General features: G+C 38.6%; 2 protein-coding genes across 6 annotated transcripts; both read right to left on the reverse strand.

Annotated features, from left to right (window-relative positions):
- Positions 1 to 189: 189 nt before the first annotated feature.
- On the reverse strand, positions 190 to 7,330 carry LOC147301119 (cytochrome P450 2J4-like). 2 transcript variants are annotated; one of them, XM_086284728.1, is made up of 9 exons: positions 7,071 to 7,330; positions 6,422 to 6,575; positions 6,192 to 6,305; positions 5,777 to 5,937; positions 4,317 to 4,493; positions 4,082 to 4,220; positions 3,706 to 3,893; positions 1,293 to 1,434; positions 190 to 816 (listed from the first exon to the last, which is right to left on the reverse strand). In XM_086284728.1, exons 1-9 carry the CDS (start codon positions 7,269 to 7,271, stop codon positions 641 to 643), a joined length of 1,452 nt encoding a protein of 483 aa, XP_086140854.1. In that variant the 5' UTR covers positions 7,272 to 7,330; the 3' UTR covers positions 190 to 640. The 2 variants fall into 2 exon arrangements, with proteins under 2 accessions (XP_086140854.1, XP_086140853.1); XM_086284727.1 differs by having other exon boundaries at positions 6,173 to 6,322; positions 6,416 to 6,575; positions 7,071 to 7,328.
- A 3,334-nt stretch (positions 7,331 to 10,664) lies between these two features.
- LOC147301120 (cytochrome P450 2J2-like) lies at positions 10,665 to 17,322 on the reverse strand. 4 transcript variants are annotated; one of them, XM_086284725.1, is made up of 10 exons: positions 17,023 to 17,322; positions 15,530 to 15,692; positions 15,234 to 15,385; positions 14,130 to 14,146; positions 13,769 to 13,997; positions 12,702 to 12,878; positions 12,469 to 12,607; positions 12,023 to 12,210; positions 11,435 to 11,576; positions 10,665 to 11,157 (listed from the first exon to the last, which is right to left on the reverse strand). In XM_086284725.1, the coding sequence occupies exons 1-10, from the start codon at positions 17,233 to 17,235 to the stop codon at positions 10,982 to 10,984; spliced, it is 1,596 nt and encodes a 531-aa protein (XP_086140851.1). In that variant the 5' UTR covers positions 17,236 to 17,322; the 3' UTR covers positions 10,665 to 10,981. The 4 variants fall into 4 exon arrangements, with proteins under 4 accessions (XP_086140851.1, XP_086140852.1, XP_086140850.1 ...); XM_086284726.1 differs by lacking the exon at positions 14,130 to 14,146 and having other exon boundaries at positions 13,769 to 13,929; positions 15,255 to 15,369; positions 15,546 to 15,692; XM_086284724.1 differs by lacking the exon at positions 14,130 to 14,146 and having other exon boundaries at positions 13,769 to 13,929; positions 15,236 to 15,385.

Raw genomic sequence — 17,322 nt, forward strand, 5'->3', positions numbered from 1 at the left:
CCCAGAAGTTTGACGGGGTGCATGTTCGTGAGATAAAGGTGGCTTGAGGTTTAAGGCAGTTTTCAGAATTAATACTCCTTCATGTTCATGGTTCAAATTCAGAAACTCTCTGAAAGTGTTACTTTTCACAAGTGACATGACAAAATTTGGTATTCTTAACACAAATACTATAAATAAAAAATACACAAATTTTTAAATGATTCAACCTTTTATTGACATTTCATTTTCTTTCACATAAACTTTATGCTCCACAGAACTTTTTTTTTTTAATAATCAATCTTTAAACTACAGTGATTTTAAGAGAGCGACAGTAAAGAGCGGCACGTTGTGTTTTTTTTTCAACTTCCAAACCTCAGAATAAAACCACAGTGTGAAATTTAACAAATAGCGGTCTGAATGAGAAACATACAGTTTATTCAAGGACGTCGCGTTTTAACTACAAAGACAATGTGCAGAGGAAGCGACTGCAGGAAATTGCATACCAGTGATTTCTTTTAAGGAGTTTGTTTTATTTACTTTTGCACACTTGAATATTTTAGATTGCAGAAAGCCCTCCTTCCTGAATAAACTATACCCTCAAATTTGAGATAGATAAAGATACATGCAAAGAAACATGGCATTTTATGTGCCATTTATTGCTTTATCGTGGTACAGCACAGAGGCGATAAGGTTTGGGGGCCCGAGCTACTCCCAACTTGAACTCCAGACTGGGCTGCTCTCCAGCAGGTGCAGTGAATGAAAATCTCTGGAGGAGGGAGGTAAAGAACAGGAATAACTCCATCCTGGCCAGCTGTTCCCCAAGACACACACGCTTACCTACGAATACACCAGAAGTTGAGTGATTTCATTCACAAGGACATTCACCTTAATTCACAGATATTTTTGTAGTTCTTCACACATGAAGTCTGTAAAATGTTGGGAAAAGCATTTCAGGACACTGGCTAAACTTTCCATATCTCATGTGTAGCACACAACGGGACACATTACTGGAAATACTCTTCTTTATTTAAAAGAAGGGTGCCAGCACAAAAAAAAAAAAAAGCACACTTTTTGTACTAGGAACCCGGCAGGTTAAAGTTTAATGCTATGAAATTTGCATATGCATATGCACTTCAATCAGGGAAGGTCTTCAACAGATCAGAGTCTTTGTGGGAAAACTGGTGTTTTGCTTCCTATCTGAACCCTTTCTGGTGTTCCACGAAGCTATAACATTTTATAGTGCCCCTGTAAACACATACCCATAAAAAACATGCAACTGTGTTACAGGATATGTGGAGTAACTACTGACTAACCTGCAGCGAAAGGCATAAAGGCTTCTCTCTTCCTGAATTTACCATCCTGGTCCAGAAAATGTTGAGGGTTGAAGGTGTGTGGAGTTTCCCACATCGATTCATCACACAGGACCGAGTGCAGTAAAGTTATGATTATGGTACCCTGAAAAAATACAATTGAAGTAAATGATTTTACTAGTTTGTTTCCAATGCAAGTTTTGAAACAAAGTTTTGGACAGAATCAAGAATTCTCAAGAATTTAGAAACTTAAAAATGTCAAAAATAATAAAATGTGCAATTGTTAATTGTGTTAATTTGCTAGTTGGTGGAAAATCAGCTCATGGAAGAAGCTAATTCCTATAACTAAAGAGCAGGGCTATTAAATGGATTATTGTGTTACATTACACAATTATCCATCCATCCATAATCTCTACAGTCTGTCCTGGGTCTACCCCGAGGCCTTCTCCTGACAGGGCATGCCTAAGACACATCACTCAGTACTACAGATCCTACAGATGCCCGAACCACCTAAACTGGCTTCTTTTGACAGGTAGGAGTAGCAATCTACTCTGAGCCCTCCTCGAATGTTGGAACTTGCCGTCCTGTGCTACAGTAGAGTGACATCTCATCTTTAATCCATAAAGTTTAATATGATGTTGGCCCAACCTTTGCAGCTATAACAGCTTGGACACTTCTCAGAAGACTTTCCAGAAGGTTTAAAGGTGTGTTCATGGGAATTATTGACCATTCTTCTACAAGCACATTTGTGAGGTCAGACACTGATGTTGGATGAGAAGGCCTGGCCTGCCATCTCTGCTCTAATTCATCCCAAAGGCTTTCTATCTATAGGTCAGACTGTGTGCAGGCCAATCAAGTTCTTCCACATCAAACTTGCTCATCTGTGTCTTTATGGGCTTTGCTTTGTGCACTGGTGCACAGTCATGTTGGAACAGGAAGGATCCAACCTCAAACTGTTCTCACAATGTTGGAAGCATGAAATTGTCTAAAATTTCTTTGTATGCTAAAGCATTAAGAGTTCCTTTGAATGGAACTAAGGGGGAGAGCTCAACTCCTGAAAAACAGCTCCACACCATAATCCCCCCTCCACCAAACTTTACACTTGGCACAATGCTGGCACCTGACAAACCCAGAGAACACGTATCCATTGCTTTGGAGTCCAGTGGCAGCGTGCTTTTCGCAGCGTGCATCTGTTGGGTTTCCTTTGCTCTTGGTGATGTCAAGATTGCAGCTGCAGCTCTATTCCATCAAGTTCTCTGTGCACTGCTCTTGGTCTAATCTGAAAACCACGTGAAGTTTGGAGGTCTGTAGTGATTGATTGTTTGACTCTGCAGAAATTTGATGACCTCTGTGCTCTGTGCGCCTCAGCATCTGCTGGCCCCCACTATGTGATCATGGCTGTGTTGCCGTCGTTCCCAATTGGTTCCACTTTGTTATAACACCACTAACAGTTGACTGTGGAATATTTAGTAATGAGGAAATTTCATGACTGGACCTGTTACACAGGTGACATCCTATCACGGTACCACGCTGGAATTCACTGAGGTCCTGAGAGCTCCCAGTCTTTCACAAATGTTTGTAGTAGCAGTCTGCATGCTAAGGTGCTTGATTTTATACACCTGTGGCCATTAAAGTGCCAGGAAGACCTTGATTTAGTGATTTGGATGAGTAAGTAATTACTTTTGACAATATAATGTATTTATGTCTGTGAAGGTTGTCAGTCATCCAGGTTATGGTAATCTAGTGCACTTGGAAGGAAAAGCGACTGGACTTCTCTAAGTTTCTTGAAGGATCCTGCAACACGGGGCAGAAAATGTTCCCTCCAAGCCACAAGAGAGAGAGAAGGAGCACACAGATGTAACGAACGCTCTTAAAGCATGTGGTTATCGAATCAGCAAAGATACTGTAAAAAAGGTCAGACATCAACTAGGGAGAAACAGAAGGAAAACAGAATAGCATTGTCAGCACTGTCATCTCCTATCATCCCTTTATCAGAGAAACTCAGGAGAGACTTCTCCAAACACCTCATCCTAGTGTACTTCAGACCTTTGGCTCATGTGATTAGGCAGATGATCAATAGTGGGCCAGTGACCCTCTTAAGGGACATTCCTAATATGGCTTAAATCCGGGACTCTCCACCAGAAGCTTCTCAGATGAGAGGTGAAAAATCTTCAAGAAACTTAAAGAAGTTCCTGAGATAATGTATTTATATATTTATACGCCTCTAGAGTTGGCGTATAAAGGAGGATTTTTAGTACTTTAAGTGAAATACCCAAATTCCCAGCATGTTTTTGGTTTTGATTATTATTATTACATTTAATCTGTCTAAAAACATTCTTAATTATCTGATAAAAGGATAGGTCATTTCAAAAAATGACAAAAACCTCACTTGGGAAATAACATATGAACTGTATACCTTTGGGATTGCATAGTTATCCAGTGTGGTGTCTTTGCTTGTCATGTGAGCCAAATTGAGGGGGATGATGTTGGCCATTCTCTGAATCTCATGAACGACAGCATCAGTATAGGGCATTTTTTCTCTGTCACTCATAGAGGGCTGTCTGGATGAACCAACCACAGCATCGATCTCAGCCTGGACTCTCTCTGCACAGTGAAAACAGGAAACAATGTGAGTCTGTGTGCAGCATAGATGACTTACAGGGAAAGTTTACACATCTTACACGCATCCTCTCACAATACATATGATCTCTTAGGGACCCCCTGAGAATATAAAGAGATGGCAAATTGATTAGAAAATATGTAGTAAAGGTGGATGTGATTCATAAACACACCTTGTATGTCAGGGTAGTAGATCATGTAAAGCAGTCCCCAGTGTAAAGTAGTGGTTGTAGTTTCAGTTCCAGCACCAAAAAGATCCAGAGCGCAAAAACACAGATTTTGTAAATCAAAACCAGATTCTTTGTTCTCCTTCTATAAGTGTGAGAGAGGATCAAAAATGTGTTACATGCCAACAAATCACACATTTTATTAGAAATGTAGACAACAGACAAGGAGCACTTTACTCACCTCTCCCATTTCTATGAGAAAAGCATCAATGTAATCTCTTGGTGATGAAGGGTCAATATTTTCTTTGTGTTCATTGACCTTTACCTTTACAAACTCAATTAACTGTTGTACCAGAAATAATATTTCCTTGTGAGATCCAGGAATCCACTTCATCAGCCAGGGCATTGTGTTGTACATCTACAGAGTTCGAAGACAGTTTCAGGTACACCTGTTGACTACTGGCTTTTACACCAGATAACTCAAGAACTACAGATATTTGGAAACCCCTTCAAACGTCATGAAATATTAGATCCCAAAACACAAGGAGATGTAAACAAGAACTGAGGTTGTTTTTCTTTTCTCTTAAGAAGTGAAGATATAAATTTCTTGACCTCCTTTCAGATTCCCCACACTAGTCCTTTAATGTATATTTTGTCCTCCCTCCAGTCACCCCCAACCGGTCACGGGAGATTTTCAACCATACATACATTAAACAAAAATCACATTGGGGAGACAGGTCAGAACAGGTAGCGTAAAGAAAAACAATGAAATGTACGAGACAAAAGGGCAATGGAGGAGAAAAAAGAGGACTGTACTCAGACTGAGCTCCTGATAGGGGATCAGTATGAGAACAGAAAACAAAAACTCCTCAGCACAGAAGCACATGAATCTTCACATCGTAAGACCATGAAAACACGTGACAAGCAACAGGGGTGGGTGAGTAGGTTTAGAGTAAGGCAATGTAAACAGGTGGTGGCCCCTCCCTGGGCCTGGTTCTTTCTGAGATTTGTTTCTGTAAAGAGGGAGTTTTTCCTTCCCACTGTTACCAAGTGCTTGCTCATAGAGGATCATCTGCCTTTAGGTGTTTTCTCTGTATTATTGTAGGGGTCTTTACCTCACAACATAAAGCACCTGGAGACGACTGTTGATATAGTGTTGTAAATAGAGCTGAATTCAATTGCCTAATCTAACTAAACATAAAGTAGTTAGAACTTCCCCTTAACTAGAAACAACAGTTTCATGTCATACAGAAATTTTTGGATTGGAAATAAAGCTACTGTTGGCTGCTTGTTGACTGATTTAGCTGATTTTTAAGTCGGATGTCCTTATTTATGCAACTTCAATGGGATTTATGTTTCAAACATAAAATAATCTTTTGCTTGTTTGGTGACTGTGTAAACTTTTACACTATGGATCCTACAATTGCAGCAAAAATACGACTGGTTAATTTTAACAATATCAGCAACACGGACAATTTTAGTGCCAGATCAGTACTTTTACCTTTGATTCATAAAATAGATTTCACACAATAATATTTGTGTACATTTACATGACTCATAGTTTGAATACGCACCTTTTAGTTTTAGTAGACTGACATTACTGTATTCGTTTTCAATAAAATTTCTTCGGCAATGTTTCAAATTAAACACATTTTAGTTACAGAATAAAATAATGAATAAAATTATTGGATGTATTCTCACCTGTACTGACAAACTTCCCTGTAAATGCATAATCTTGTTGAATTTCTGGAGAATAGACTGAAACTCCTTGTCAGTGTAGTCGAATCGATTCCCAAACACCAAACAGCAGATGATGTTGGACACAGCGTTGTTTATCAGTGACTGGGTATTAAAGGGCTTTCCTGTAAAATACATAAAAAAGACTGAGGAACCCTTGCATCATGTCAAAATAATAAAGAAAATTGGGACCCAAAACATCACAAACAAAACATCAAATATGATGAGTCACTGGACAACGCATGTTATATGAATCGCATGCAACAGGTGTCATGATACCTAAGTACACAATGTATGTAGCTGTTGGTGCATGCGTTTGTCTTCAAAGTTGAAGGTAGTGTGAGTTAATTTTTTTTGTGCCTTGCTTATCTGCAAAAGCCTCTATGAGGTACTGGCACTCCTGCTGGATGGATAAGTCCAGGGTCTTCTTGCCCAGACCAAAGTTTCTGAGAGTGTGAAGAGCAAATCTCCTCTGTTGCTTCCATGGATAACCATTTGACATCACAAGACCTTTTAGGAACATACAGAAACATTAACTCCAAAATGGTGTAAATTGAGCCTGATCTTGCTCAACTTCAAATATGAAAATACAACCAACTCCACCTCTGTTTTCTGCTAGTTCAAATATGGGTATGACAGGACGATCTATTAAGTCTTCTCCTTTTTGTACCAAGGCCTCTTTCACAGACTTGTAGCCATTCACGACCACAATTCTTCCACCAAATAGTCGCAGGCTGAAAACGTTTCCATACTTCTCTGCAAACTGAACACAGGCATTGACATTGTGGTTGACCACTGAGTGGACATATTTTTTAAGAAGTCACTGTCATGTGATTGCCCATTTCAGTTTTAACCCCCAAGTTTAACTGTTTCTTATCAGCTGCTGAAATCTATTTAAAAGTATAATTTCTAATGCTGGTTGGATTTTTCAGTTACCCTTTTTTAAAATCTGGAGGACAAATTACTTAATCAACAATATAAAATTAATAGCATGTATCAATATTGTGCCCCCCACCCCGACCCCCAGTAAAGAGAACAAAGGGGAATCTGGAATAGAGTTCAGTTTGGCTATCTTGCATTTAAGTTAATAATTTACTATTTACCTGACATGTTTAGGACTTTTTTAAAAAAAACAAAACCTCACATTTACTGATTTACTTAAATCAATACGCAAAAAGTGCAGTGTGATATAGCTGAGTGTTGTTTACGCTTCTGACCCTTTATTTTCGACTACACAGCAATAAAGCTATTTCTATACCTCTGCGAACTGCAAGTGAAGCCTGGCAGGTTGGATACGCCAAAGATCACCAATGAAAGCAAGAGCCCACGGTCCAGGAGGAAAGTTTTTTGGCACTCTGTTCTTCAAAAAATCAGTCAGAAGCAGGAAAACACACACAAATAGTAAAATGCTCCCGCCGTCAATCCACTCCAGGCCGAGCACGCTGTATATTCTCTCCATAGCTTTACTCTGTTATGCAAAAGTAACTCAGTGTTCAGCTACAGGGACAGAATATTATATAACCCAATGCCCGAGAGTACATAACCCAGCCCAAAGTCTAGATAAAGCCTTGATTACACTCCTAGTTGTTAGAAACAAGGTTTTGGTTTGTTTTTCTCCCCTAAGTTGAGTGAAACATTTAGTTCTGTGACTCAAATTAGCAGAACTGTGGTTTGTCATACAGTGACCGGATGTCTATGCCCATATCTTTTTTTTTTTTTTTTAAATACAAAAACCCAATCAAGGAGATAAATAATGAAGTCAGTAAAATGAATATTTCTTGCAGTGATGCCTTCCCTTGGAGGTTGTCTTTGATTAAATGTGAGTGCTCTTGCACCATTATAATAGCCACATATGGCCAGATTACACTCCAAGTTAATGAACACACCATACATGGGCATTGTATTGTGCTGTAACTGTGTTGTTGCCAGGTAATGGCTGAGGAACACAAAACCGTATTGCACAATACAAACATTGAGAAATGCCCAGGGCAGGCACGTCCGACTGATAGCAGTGTGAACTTAAAAGAAATCAGGCTAAGAAGAATTAGATCAATCCAAACTGGATTCAGTGAAAGATGAATATATGTTACTCACACACACATTTTCATATCAGGCTACGTTTATTTGTTCAGCACATTTAAAACCACAGAAGGTCTTTCAAACTGCTTCACAGTCAGGGCTCAACAATGAATCATTAAAAAGTGTGTAGTTTAATGTCAGAATCTTATATTTGTATACAGTATAATAGTGTATGTAATGTCTAAAGGTTTAATCAAACAGCATGCTGGCTCACAACATAATACAAATAGACAATGGTGAAACAGAAACTGCTTGACATGAAAAATGTAATAAAAGACAAATGTACACTGTAAGAAATAGATGTGTTTAGCTTATACTTGATGGTTTAACGTGCCACGGCACAGAGGATGTAAGGTTTGGGACAACAAGTGGTTCCCAGACTGGGCTGCTCTCCAGCAGGTGCCAAGAATGAAAACCTCTGAAGGAGGGAGGTGAAAACACCCCAAAGTTGTGTCCTGGGGTTGTTCTGCCAAAATGTGCAGCAAAAAAAACAAAGAGATGTCAAAAATCTCTTTCCAAAAGGCACCATAAACAGCAATGAAACGTCTAGTTCTGCTACTCAAATTAGCAGAACTGTGGTTTGTCATACAGTGACCGGATGTCTATGCTCATTATCCTTTTTTTTTTAAATACAAAAACCCAACCAAGGAGATAAATAATGGAGTCAGCAAAATGAATATTTTTAGCAGCAATGATGCCTTCCCTCAGAAGTTGTCTTTGATTAAATGGGAGTGCTCTTGTCCCATCATAGGAGCCAAATATCTCCAGATTACACTGCAGGTTAATGAACACACCATACTGTTTGGGTAAGCCAAATATATCTGGACAGGACCACAACATGTGTGACACTGACACTTTTGCAATACCACATTTGTCACACATGGGGGAGACAGTGCCAAATGTTTTGTTAAGTCTTGGCGTAGTGGAGCTTATGCAAGACTTTAAATTCAATCAACCTGGAATTGACAAAAAACCTTTGAATACTGGACAGGCTCTCTTTTGAAAGTTCATCTGAAATCACACTTCAGTTAATTGGTGAAGGCTTCACTAACATGGTTGTGCTAACTGCCATAACGAAAACTGGAAGCTAAATGTTTGGGAGTTTGTGGCATTGAGAAGAGGTCATAAAAAACATGACTTATTTAAAAAAAGCATGAATTTGGGAACAGAGCTCCATCCAAAATGTCTGATTTGAAGGTAGTGATAAAAATATGACTGATGAAAATGCAAACTATTAAACCAGTTGTTTTTTTGTTTTGTTTTTTAAATAAATGACACTGGTGGAAAAATGGATAAGATAAGAGAGTCCTCAAGAGTTTGGGTTTACAGGGAGTTTTAAGAACAAGGAATGTGAACAGCAGAAAAATCAGAAATGTACCCCCAAATCATCTATGAGTGGCATAAATTCACTTTTACTACAGCTGAATTTCCCGACAGCACGCTAAATGATTTGATACATTCCAGGAGATAGGGGACAAACACTGTTGGTTCAGACAAGCAAGTCATCAGCACACAAATTCACAAGACTTTCCATTCTTCCAGATTTTTACACCATGAATTCCTGGGTGACTTCTGTTAACCTATGTAGTGCAGTTTTTCTGTGGACAACTTTGTGGTCACAATACCCATGAAAGCACAGCGACGGCTTGCGTTAACCCTCTGACGACAAAATTTACAATGCCCAGACCCAAGGAGACACGTGGATGCTCGTGATGTGAAAGTACAATACTGGTGTGAATGTGCATGCACATCTTTTTCTGTGTCAGGTCTGATGCCACAAAAGATAGTGGCATGAGAAACATTTAGCTACCACAAACCACAGAGCTGTTCAGGGTGTGGTACATGATCTGGGTCACTAGTTGAATGACTTAGCAGAAAACACACAACCAGGCAGTGACGCATGTCTGGCAAAGGTCTAGGATTTAAAAGGTCCTTTTTCTTAACTGATGCACCCGTACTAGCCTTTGATTTAAAAGGTCCTTTTTCTTAACTGATGCACCCGTACTAGCCTTTGTGATAATAATTAAGTCTTCTGTGCAATAAGCTGGGAAGGGATTCTCCTATAGGACCACGATGGACAACGAGGGAGGCTGCCACCTTAAAAGGTACCAAAATCAGACATGCACAGATCAAAAAGGAGTGCTTGGCTGTGGTTTAGGCATATAGAGCGCTCCCAAAATAACTTTAGCCTGTACATTTCATTACCCAAATAGACCACAAGCCATTGTTTCCACACTTGAAAGGATACTGTTGCAATGGCTTTTTGTTAATGAGAATAGCAAACTTCAATGCACAGGCAAAGTATGTCTTTGAAAACTGCTTGAATTTGCTGACACACTTTCAAGGCACCTTTCAGCCATGCAGAGACCTTTAGATAATGGAAACTGTCATATGACACACATCATACAGTCGATACTGGAAAAGGTTAGAGACCACAAAAAAACGATGAACCCTAAATGACGCTGAGCTGCATGAATCGAGTCATACTATGAAGTCAGATATTCTCTATTATCATGCTGCAACTTGATCCTCGAAGAGTAGAACTACTACATCAGATTCACATGGGCATTTTATAGTGTTGTAACTGTGTTGTTGCCAGGTAATGGCTGAGGAATACAAAACTGTATTGGACAATACAAACACTGAGAAATGCCATGGACATCTCAAACTGATAGCAGTGTGAACTTCAATAAAAAAACAGACTGAATAAGAAGGATTAGGTCAATCAAAACTGGATTAAGTGAAAGATGAATATATATTACTCACGCACACATTTTCAAGTCAGGTCATGTTTATTTGTTCAGCACATTTAAAACCACTGCTTCACAGTGGCACATAGATTATCACTCAACAATGAATCATTAAAAAGTGTTTAGTATAATGTCAGAATTTTATACAGTTTGTATACAGCAGATATGTAATTTCAGTATATATGTATGTAATTTCTAAAGGTTTTATTAAACAGCATTCTGGCTCATAACATAATAGAAATAGATAATGATGAAACAGAAACTGCTTGACATTATAAAATGTAATGAAAGACAAATGTACACTGTAAGAAATAGACGTGTTTAGCTTATACTTGATGATTTAACGTGCCGCGGCACAAAGGCAGTAAGGTTTGGGACAACGGGTGGTTCCCAGTGTGAACTCCAGACTGGGCTGCTCTCCAGCAGGTGCCGAGAATGAAAACCTCTGAAGGAGGGAGGTAAAGAACAGGAATAATTCCATTCGGGCAAGCTGCTCCCCGAGACACACACGCTTGCCTGATAATACACAATAAGAGTTTCAGTCACTATGCTTTCATCTTACAGAGGTTATTACTACAGCTCTGAAACACACAAAAGAGACACCGATCCCCTGCAAACTCAGTGATGTAAGAAATTGTTTGTAGATATAAGTCGGTGCTCACGAACAGTTAACAGCAAGCAGAAACATGTAACACTTCTTTTACCATATCTTGCTCAAACACCTCTCTTGTTGTTTGCCTACATATTCATTAACAGAATACGTTCACTGAGATAAACTGCCCTCTTGACATACCTGCAGAAAAAGGCATAAAGGCTTCTCTCTTCCTAAAGTTACCATCCTGGTCCAAAAAGTGTTGAGGGTTGAAGGAATGTGGAGTTTCCCACATTGACTCATCATTGAGTACAGAGTGCAATAAAGGCAGGATCATGGTGCCCTGAAGAAACAGGTAAGTTAATTTGTGTTTGTTTAAAAATTATCTCAACTTTTAAGAACAAAATAATTAAACAGGTTAGATGGAAAATCAGCTGATAGAGAAACGAATTATCATTACATATGTTGAGCAATTAATATTTGGATATTCCAAAAGAGCTACTAAATGTGTTGTATCGTATTATGAGTTGTAAAACACTTGTTATTTAACAACAGATGCACCAAAATGCAGTGGTTGTTTTTTATGTTTAACCATTAGCCCACTGCAATTAATTAAGATATTTCCATTATAAATATTGCGCAAAAACTGTCTTTCTGAGTTTATCTATGCTTTAAAGTGACTGAAAAAAAAAAACATTGCTGAATTTAATGAGTTATTCAGTAGCTATATGACCAGAAACCAGAAAAACAAGCAAAAGGCTTTGGTAAAATAATTCTTAGCATGAGTACCTTTGGGATTGTGTACTTATCCAATATTGTATCCTTGTTTGTCATGTGTGACAAACTCAGTGGGAGGATGTTGCCCATTCTCTGGATCTCATGAATAACCGCATTGGTATAAGGCATGTTTTCTCTGTCACTCATAGAGGGCTGTCTGGATGAACCAATCACAGCATCGATCTCAGCCTGGACTTTTTCTGTACACAGTTAATAATGTGAGTCTACGTCAAGATTTTTAAAGTTGAGAAAACAATTCAAATCTAAGTAAATATATAAAATAGACTTGAGAGAAAACCCAATCCAGAGACAAAATTAAACAGAGACACACATTACAATGTCACATCAGAAACAATCAATTTTTATATAAATGGCTGACCTATAAGAGGCCGCTGTCATTATAAAGTTGAGATACTTGCAGAATATGTAGTCATAGTGACTATTACTCAGTCACAAACCTTGTATGACAGGATAGTGGATCATATACAGAAGGCCCCAGTATAAAGTAGTGGTAGTAGTTTCAGTTCCAGCACCAAAGAGGTCAAGGGTGCAAGCATTCAAACTACTGAGATCAAAACTTGAATCATTGCCTTCATTCTGTTAGAGGCAAAGATGAAAAAAAAAAATCTGATGACATTTCATTAAAAATGTAAAAAGAACAAAAACAGCAGAGATGCAGGACAACACTCACCTTTTCCATTTCTATGAGAAAGGAGTCGATGTAGTCTCTCGGAGATGATGGGTTAAAGTCTTCTTTGTGTTCACTGATCCTGTTTTCTATGTAATTATTTATATTCTTGACCAGAGTAAATGTCTTCTGATGAGGTCCGGGCACCCACTTCATCAGCCAGGGCATTGCGTTGTACATCTACAGCGCAGGAGGACAGTCACTAACTTGTCAGACAGCGTGGATATATCTATGACATTTCTATTTATTTAATAAAAATGTACTAAATTAATTAGCTTTCAAAGAGAGATCCACATTACTGTATGTCCCTATGCGAAAAAGTAAAGAACTCTCTTGTAAAATCATGAATTGACTATGATTAATCCCATTTTTTGTAAAGACCTTTTAAATCACTTAAATAGAACCTGTCTGACAAAGTAAAGGAGGCTAAAAGATCTTAAAGCACCTGAGAACGGCTTATAAAAACATTTCTAAGTCGCTGGGACTCCACAAAAAAGATCAGAGCCCTTATCCACAAATGAAGAAAACTTGGAACAGTAGTGAACCTTCATAGGAGTGGTCGGCCTACCAAAATGACTTAAAGAGTGCACCACTGATCACCCAGGAGGTCACAAAAGAACCCAGAAGAACACCTAAATAACTGCATGGGGGAATTTCACTGTCAAAACCACTGCTGCCCAAAAAGAACACAAAAGGCTTGTTTCACATTTGTCAACATCTTGATGATCCTCAAGACCTTTAGAAAAATATATAGATGAGACAACATATGGCATAAAGCTAACACAGTATTTCCTAAAAGAACATTATACTAATAGTCAAACTTGATTAAAAAAACAAAAACAAAAAAACAACCTAATCAAAGCTGGACTCAAGTAAGATTTAGATGCTTTAAATCGGTGGTCTCTATGTATGAATTACAAATATACAAATCACTGGGACACAGAACAATTCAGGAAGGGAACAATTCAAGGAGAGCCTTTTATAATAATGTGATTCAAATAAATATGACACATGCATTTGCATAAATCCTTTTAATTAGATTACTGAATCCTGGTTTAAAGGAGGCTCACCTGTGCCCACATGGTTACCTCCAAGTACAAAAGCTCATTGAAGTCCTGAAGAATAGACTGATGCTTCTCATCACTGTACTCAAATCGATTTGAAAACACCAAACAGCAGATGATGTTTGACACGGCGTTGTTTAGCAATGGCTGTGCATTAAAAGGCTTTCCTGTAAATAAAAATAAAGTGTGGGTGAGACAGAAAATGGACTCCATGTCCAAAGAGAAGACAAACTTGCTTGATATTTACCAAAAAAGCGTGTATTATATAAGAAAAATTAGCAATTTCATATTTTATATGTTTAGCAGAAAATTAGATAAGGTCATAAGCAATTATCAAACATTTAAAATGTAAAAATTATCATCAAACAGTGTGTGTCTGTGAAGGTTCTCAGTCATCCAGGTCATCATAGTCTAAGGAGCTTGGAAGTCCGAGAAGCTTCTTCAATTCTGAAGAAGCTTCTCGGATTAGAGGTGAAACATCTTCAAGGAACTTAACCCTTTAAGACCTACCATAGAGCCAAGGCCGCCAGAGCTTATATTATATTTTTACATGCTGTGGAGCCATTTTTGGGAGCATTTCAAGTTGCTATACACCAATACAACCATTATAGCCCAGATTTTAATAATATGTATTCATTAAGTGCATAGTAATTACATAAATTGCAAAAAAGTGCAATAAACTACAAAAAAATTGAAAATTGTTTTTGGTTTTTTAACATATATTTGTAGTTAGAGAAATTTAGGAGGCTTATCCCTCAAAACTGTAAATACAAAAAAGTTGCACAAAATAGTTTCCCACCACAGGAAATTTATTTTGAGCGTCTTCATAGTTTTATTTTTGAAATACGCCAATTTTTATACACTGCAGGAAAAACGAAAATAAATATTATACTGCAAATTTGCAAAAAAGCAGCATATGCATCAAAATAAACTATTTCCAGCAGTGCAATATGAGTCCTAAGCATCCCAGAAACGACACAGAAAGTCATAAAGTCAAAGATAACTTTTAAAAAGACCAGTATAGGCCCTGAGGGTAAAAAAGACTACATTTCCGCGAAAATTACGTCACTTCCGGTTTCGGGCAGGTAATGGCGGAAATGCAAAAGTTCGCGCCGACGTCTATTCCAACGCAGGAAGTGTTATGAACAGCTGATCGGATCGGCAAAGCGTGTTTCTGGAATATTATGTTTTTGTTCCTGCAAGCGCTTTTTATGCAGTTTTTGCAAAGCTTTATGTGGAAGGAAACCGTGACCTAGGACAAGCTGATGGCATAAGATGTAAGTACAACTCCTCCGGTTTCATATGCAAAAAAAAATTTTGCGCTAGCTTACGTGGTTGCAGTGCTACTGGGATTTAAAAATAGTTACGCAAAACAGAGCGTGCCCGCTCCGATCGGCTCTAAAGGGTTAAAGAAGTCCAGACGCTTTTCTTTCCAAGTTCCTCAGACTATCAAACAGTGTGATTTTTAAATGCCTTGCTGGTCTGCAAAAGCCTCTGTGAGATACTGGCACTCCTGCTGGATGAATTCTGCCAACGTCGTCTTGCCCAGACCAAAGTTTCTGAGTGTCTGAAGAGAAAACCTCCTCCGCTGCTTCCATGGATAACCACTGGAAGCTACAATACCTTTGAAAAAACATATACAAATATACATATTTTGACTGGAAGAGAAACTAGGCATGTTGATCACCATCGTCACGCTAATAAATCTAACTTGGTGCCCATCTGATACTCCAATATTAAGTGTGTAATTAAAAGAAATGAAATCACCTTTATTTCCAAATACATCGTCAACCAGAGGAATTATGGGACGATCTGCAAAGTCTTCTCCTCGTTGGACCAGGGCTTCCTTTACAGACTTGTAGCCATTAATGATCACAACTCTATGACCAAAGATTCGAAGGCTGAAAATGTTTCCATATTTCTCTGAAAACTGAATCGACAGTAGATTTAGCTTGTTATTCAACACTTGCATATTTTAGGATAATTTAAAAAGAAATAACTTTTCTGATACAGCTGACTTTTACATTTTTATTCTACCAAAAGAAAACTAAGACTGTAGCAGCTGTGATAAGTGTGACATGTGATACCATGTCCCAAAAAATACAACAACCACAAAACAAGCAAATAAAAACAAAAAACAAGAACTGAAAGCAGCTAATAAAATAAAACAGAAATGCTTGCTTACAAATATTTAATGTCTCTTTACGGGACACTCGGCAGCAAAAAGTAGAAGCTGAAAGGACAATAGCAGCGACTTGAAATGCAGCTCACACTAAGCTTGTAGGCTGTTAGTTATGTTCAGTGTTGCCAACTCCTCAGTAAGGAAAATCGCTATTGGCTGTCCTAAAAGTCGCTAGAAGTTGCTAGATGACGTCATCACCTAATATGCATAATTGGTCATGCTAATATAATGATAACCTACGCTGTTGGAGAGAGAAATAACATCGTGGAAGAGACATAAAGTTAGCAAAAAACGTCCTAAATGCATTTAGAATTTATTTAGAACTACAAACTTAATTTCTTTTAGCAATTATTGTTTTTTAATGTCACAATTCCAACCCTGCTCCTTTATTCGGGCTTCGACCGGCAAAAGTGACCCGAAATAGGCACTCTGGTGGAGTTACTTTGTGTGTGAGAGTGTGTGTTTATAAGTAGTTTTAAACCTTGTGATCCACAAAACAGCATAACAGTAAAAGAAGAACTGACTGTGTTACAGACAGTGCGGGAGCAGCGGCTTCGCTCATGCGCGATTCATTTGCAGTTTGGACGCACAGGTGTGAACATCTCCTGCAGCTGGGGGAGGACTATCCTCCGCCCGTGAGCGCTTTAGCACGGGTGAGGTGCCCACGGCAGCACCGCTGCTTGTTGAGAGTAAGAGCAACACGCCCTTTCACGTCAAAAAGTCGTCATAAATAAGTCTCCAATAATTCCAGAAAAAGTCGCCAGATTTGTCGCTAGTCGCTTTTTAGAAAAAAAAAGTCGCTAAGGGGTCTGAAAACTCGCTAAATATAGCGACAAAGTTGCTAAATTGGCAACACTGGTTATGTTACCGAATGTTTTAAAGTCTAATAAAAAAAACTGCTCTGCCCCATGTAGCCCAATCTAAGTCTAAATGATTACCAATAACGGAGGAATAAAGGGAACCTATAGCACCATTTAGCTACCTATTTGCAGTAAACGAGTCGCCCCATTTTCTATATGAATATATTCTTCTTCTTAACAGCAACAATGATAATAATAATCGTTACTTTGTATCACACCTCTTCGAACTGCAGATGGAATCTGTTAGGTTGCAGGCGATGAAGATCACCAATAAAAGGGAGAGCCCACGGTCCGGGAGGAAAGTTTTTCGGCACTCGGTTCTTCAGAACATGAGCCAGCAGAAGAAAAAGACAGGAAAAAAATAAAATGCTCCTGCCGTCAACCCACTCCAAGCCGAGAGCGCTGTATAATGTCTCCATAGTTCCGCTCATTCGTGTCACTTTACTGTTTTAACTTTGATTTCACCACAAACTGGAGGCTGGCTTGACTGCAAGTCTCGAATTGGAGGCTGGCTTGAC

Source organism: Aulonocara sp. 'chitande type north' Nkhata Bay, linkage group LG23 (assembly GCF_057382095.1).
Source record: "Aulonocara sp. 'chitande type north' Nkhata Bay isolate Kocher_YH1m ecotype deep benthic linkage group LG23, A_spYH_male_GT1.1, whole genome shotgun sequence".
Taxonomy (NCBI): Eukaryota; Metazoa; Chordata; class Actinopteri; order Cichliformes; family Cichlidae; genus Aulonocara; species Aulonocara sp. 'chitande type north' Nkhata Bay.